Source organism: Apium graveolens, unplaced genomic scaffold (genome assembly GCF_009905375.1).
Source record: "Apium graveolens cultivar Ventura unplaced genomic scaffold, ASM990537v1 ctg222, whole genome shotgun sequence".
Taxonomy (NCBI): domain Eukaryota; kingdom Viridiplantae; phylum Streptophyta; class Magnoliopsida; order Apiales; family Apiaceae; genus Apium; species Apium graveolens.
In genome coordinates, this window is record NW_027417569.1 from 56,216 (window position 1) to 60,698 (window position 4,483).

General features: G+C 46.8%; 1 protein-coding gene across 1 annotated transcript; it reads left to right on the forward strand.

Moving 5' to 3' along the window:
* Positions 1-1,220: 1,220 nt before the first annotated feature.
* Positions 1,221-2,890, forward strand: LOC141700358 (uncharacterized). Its single transcript, XM_074504145.1, has 2 exons — positions 1,221-2,151; positions 2,349-2,890. The coding sequence occupies exons 1-2, from the start codon at positions 1,221-1,223 to the stop codon at positions 2,888-2,890; spliced, it is 1,473 nt and encodes a 490-aa protein (XP_074360246.1).
* Positions 2,891-4,483: the final 1,593 nt, after the last annotated feature.

Sequence of the window (4,483 nt, forward strand, 5' to 3'; positions counted from 1 at the left end):
AGGGTATGACCCGGAAGAGGAGGACACCATGAGCGATCTCAGGGCTCCCATCACTCGAGTAATGCAAATGGTGACAGGGAGAGAGAAGTTGTTAGGGTGGGTGACCTAAGGAGGTTCCTAGACCAGATGGAGCGGAAAAGAGGGGACCCCATAACTCAACGGCCTCTTCTCCGTTCACGGCTGCTATTCGATCATTTCCCTTACCTCGAGTGTTTAGGCTCAACCCTGATTTTCTATTTAATAGAGAGGCCGACCCGACAGAATATCTTATACAATTTAACACTGAGATAAAGGTCTATCAGGTGCCGAAGCCAACCCACTGCAGACTCTTCGTAGTGTCACTCTGAGGGAGTGCCCAATAATGGTTTTCCAAGTTGGGATCGGCTAGCATCAGGGCATGGCGGCAATTGGAGGACCTGTTCATCAGGCAATTTCAGTCCAACCTCCACTACTCACCTTTTGGGGCCACACTAGCCAATATCAAGCAGAGGGAGGAGGAGCCTCTGGCGGAATACTTTCAACGATTTAATATCGAAGTTCCTAGGGTGAGAGGTGCCAGCGAGGAGACCATCAAGAACTTTTTGATTGCGGGATTGAAAGAAGGGTCAAAATTTTGGATGAGCCTACAAGCCAGCGAGCCCAGGACCTTGGCAGATTTTTATGAATAGGCTGAGCCCTTTAAGAGGGTAGAGAAGTCAGTGAGAGAGCTAAAAATCATGGAGCACTATCGAGACATGAGGGATCGATCTTCGAGTCCTGAGGAAAGAAGGAAGACATATCAGCATAGCTCGAGCCCAAAAAAGACTACCAGGGGTAGAGAGACAGCCAAGGATTCAGGGAAACCCTATACAAGTAAGTGTCAAACCCACAAGCCCCTTGTGGCCTCCATTGACCATATATATGCTACCTATGCTGGAAAATGGGTATTCAGGAAGGAAGCCCCCCTCACGGACTACAACAAGAGGGATACTTCGAAGTATTGTGCATATCACGAGGCCACGAGACATAATACAGCTGATTATAGACAGCTCAAAGATGAGATTGAGACGCTGATCCGTCAGGGGAATCTTACAGAGTGGGTTGTTAAGGAGGTTCGAAAGCACAAAACAGACTATCATACAGTCCCCCATCCACCCCAGAAGAGAAGGAGAGAGTGCCTCAACCAACAACATACATAAAATTCTTGGTAGCTCTCATTTGGTAGAGATAGCCGAAAAGTGATGGACATGTATTCCGGGGAAGCGAAGGACAAGCCACTCACCAACGTCAACCATCTGAGCCAAAGGCCCCTGAAGCTCTTTGAAAGGAAGGCTAATGACATTGTGTTTAGGGAGAATGATGCCAAATGGGTGCATTACCCTCATATTGATGCCCTGGTCATAAAAATGAAGATTGAGACGGTAAATGTTCATCGAGCATTGGTGGATAATGGAAACTCGACTGACGTTTTAACCTACGATGCCCACAAGAAACTAGGGTTGCTAGATAAAGAACTAACCTCGATAGGTAGACACTTGTACGGGTTCAGGGGAAACTCAATCGGAGTAAAGGGGATGATCCGACTCCCATTGACCTTGGGAGAAGAACCTTGTGTGGCCACCCAGATCGTCATGTTTATAGTGGTAGATCAGCCTTGTGCCTACAATGTTATAGTGGGCAGGACCCTTATGAGGGCAGAGCCGCGCCCAGGGGCCCTGCTAATGGAGGCCTCTCAGGCCATCATGTTGGTACTAAAGGGGATTATAGAAGAGGAAAGTGATGAAAAAGAGAGCCCAGAACAAGTTAATGCGAGACTCAAGAAAAGAAAATGGACACGCGAAGAAACAACAACAAACATAGATCTGCCCAACGGAATCACCTGCACGGTCACCATGACTTCTGAACGTTTGGTAAATCCGGTTCGAGCTCACCAGCCCGAGCTCGAGGAGACAGAAGGTTTGACAATCATGAAAGTGGGAGAAACTAGTGAGGCTCAGGTAGACCTAGACCCAAGAATGCCCTCGGTGTTTGAGCGGGTTGGGGCCGCAGATGACACAATCCCAATTTTGGCAGACCCAAATGATCCTTCCAAGTTGCTCAAAATAGGCTCTAACTTGAGCCCCGAAAAGTCCTGGCTCAATTTTCGAGGAGAAATTTGGATGTCTTTGCATGGTCACACTCTGATATGGTAGGGATTGACCAGAATGTCATGTGCCACCGGCTCAACTTAGATCCAAAAGAAGGGGGTCAGACAGAAGAGGCGGCTGATTAGTGAAGAGAGGGCAGAGGCCCTCAAAGAAGAAGTGGATAAACTGATCGAGGCAAGGCTTGTAGGGGAAGCCTTCTACCAATGTAGGTAACAAATCCAGTGCTTGTCAAGAAACCAAATGGCAAATGGAGGACATGTTTGGACTTCACCGACCTCAAAAAAGTCTGCCCGAAGGATAGCTTTCCTCTACCCTGGATCGACCAACTGGTTGATTCCACAGCTGGGCATGCATTACTTAGCTTTATGGATGCTAATTCGGGATATAACCAAATCCCAATGTATGGGACATATCAGGAGCACACCTCCTTTATTACTGATCGGGACCTCTATTGTTACATCGGGATGCCCTTTGGGCTCCTTAATATTGGGGCAACCTACCAGAGGCTGGTAAACAAGATGTTTAAGCACCAATTAGGAAATACTACGGAGGCGTATGTGGATGATATGCTTGTGAAGTCAAAGGAGGAAAATGATCATGTTCGCCGCCTATTAGACATGTTCCAGATACTGAGGGAGTACAGGATGAAGATCAACACCCAGAAATGTATGTTCGGGGCGAGTCTGGGAAGTTTCTGGGCTTTATTGTCAACCATAGAGGCATTGAGGCCAACCCCGCCAAGATACGAGCCTTACTCGAGATGAGATCCCCACGACGGGTGAAGGATGTCCAAAGCTTAATGGGGCGAGTGGCTGCCCTAAACCGCTTCCTCTCAAAGTTCTCATACAAATGCCAAGAGTTCTTCAAAGCGATTAAAGAAGTGGGGAAGAATTTTAAGTGGACAAAAAAGTGTGAGGAAGCTTTTCAGAACATAAAAAAGCATCTCAGCAGTCCCCCGATATTGTCCAACCCAAAGGCAGGAGAGATCTGGTCCTTTACTTGGCCGTCTCCGACTTTGTAGTCAGTGCTGTATTGATCCGGGAAGAAGATGGTGTCCAGCTCCCGATATATTATGTGAGTAAAAGATTAGCCGATGCAGAGACCCGGTATACAAATCTCGAGAGACTGGCATATGCTCTAATCCTGGCTTCTCGAAAGCTTAGACCTTATTTTCAGGCCCATAAAATAGACGTAAGAACCTCTTATCCCCTCAGGCAAGTAATGCACAAGCCCGAGGCTTCGGGTTGAATGTTAAAGTGAACAATTGAGCTCGGTTAGTTTGAGATGGAGTATAAGCCTAGGACCGTGATCAAGTGCCAAAACTTGGCTGATTTTATCCTAGAGTTTCCCCCACATCAGAAGGAGGACCAGAGGGCCCTCATTGTCATACCAGGGGTATAGGAGAGTGAGCGAGGGAAGCAGAACTGTGCCCCATGGTGGAGCCCATTTGTAGATGGAGCCTCCAACAGAGAAGGGGATGGAGCTAGAATTGAGTTGATCAGCCGTGAGGGGCACAAGATAAGACATGCGACCCATTTGGCTTTTCATGCGACCAACAATGATGCTGAATACGAGGCCCTAATCAATGGCCTCAAACTAGCCTTGGAAATGAGGGTAGATAATTTGAACGTGTTCAATGACTCTATGATCATGGTCTACCAGATAAATGGGGGGAATCAAGCTAAAGGGCTGAGGACAGAACTTTACCTAAAGTGTGCACAAAGAATAATCAGCATGTTCCATGCAGTGAGGCTAGAGCTTATCCCATATGGGCAGAATGAAGGCGCGAACGAGCTATCCAAACTAGGCTCGCATCGTGAGGCCACTCTACTAGGGGTCTTCCTCTTTGATATATGATAAGTGGCATTTTATACCACTTAGAACGTCTTAAAATGGCTTAAATTGGTATCTTGAAATCAAGTATTTTGTGTATTTGATGCGTTTTTCTAGTGTTTATGCATTTCAGGGTATTAGTTGCATTTCGGGGAAGGAATCATCAAGAATAAGCCTTGGCATGTGTTCACCATTGCGAGAGGAAAGGAACGGGCAGATTACGGTGAAGAAACGGAGCAAACTTGGATTTTTTCCAGTGGAGGCCTGCGCGCCCGCGCAGCTATGCTGAGCGGCCGCGCAGGGTCGGGAATTTTGCTGAATTATTTTAGATTTCTACTTCTGTTTGGCTTCCAACTTCTATGTAATCTGAGTTTTATTGGACTATTATATAAGTAGATTTGAGACATTTTCACAGGGGGGATTGGAAGAGAAGAAGAAGAAGATTGTGTTTTACGCAAGAAGCGAAGGAGATAAGGAAGAAGACCGATTTAGCACACCGCAACGAAGAGGAAGCATATTTTCTT

What these genes read in the sequence shown, in the direction of transcription:
- LOC141700358 (XM_074504145.1), top strand. Translation starts at nt 1,221, where the DNA reads ATGGACATGTATTCCGGGGAAGCGAAGGACAAGCCACTCACCAACGTC. An exon ending in AATTTGGATGTCTTTGCATG is followed by an intron (nt 2,152 to 2,348) that starts GTCACACTCTGA and finishes TAACAAATCCAG; the next exon opens with TGCTTGTCAAGAAACCAAAT.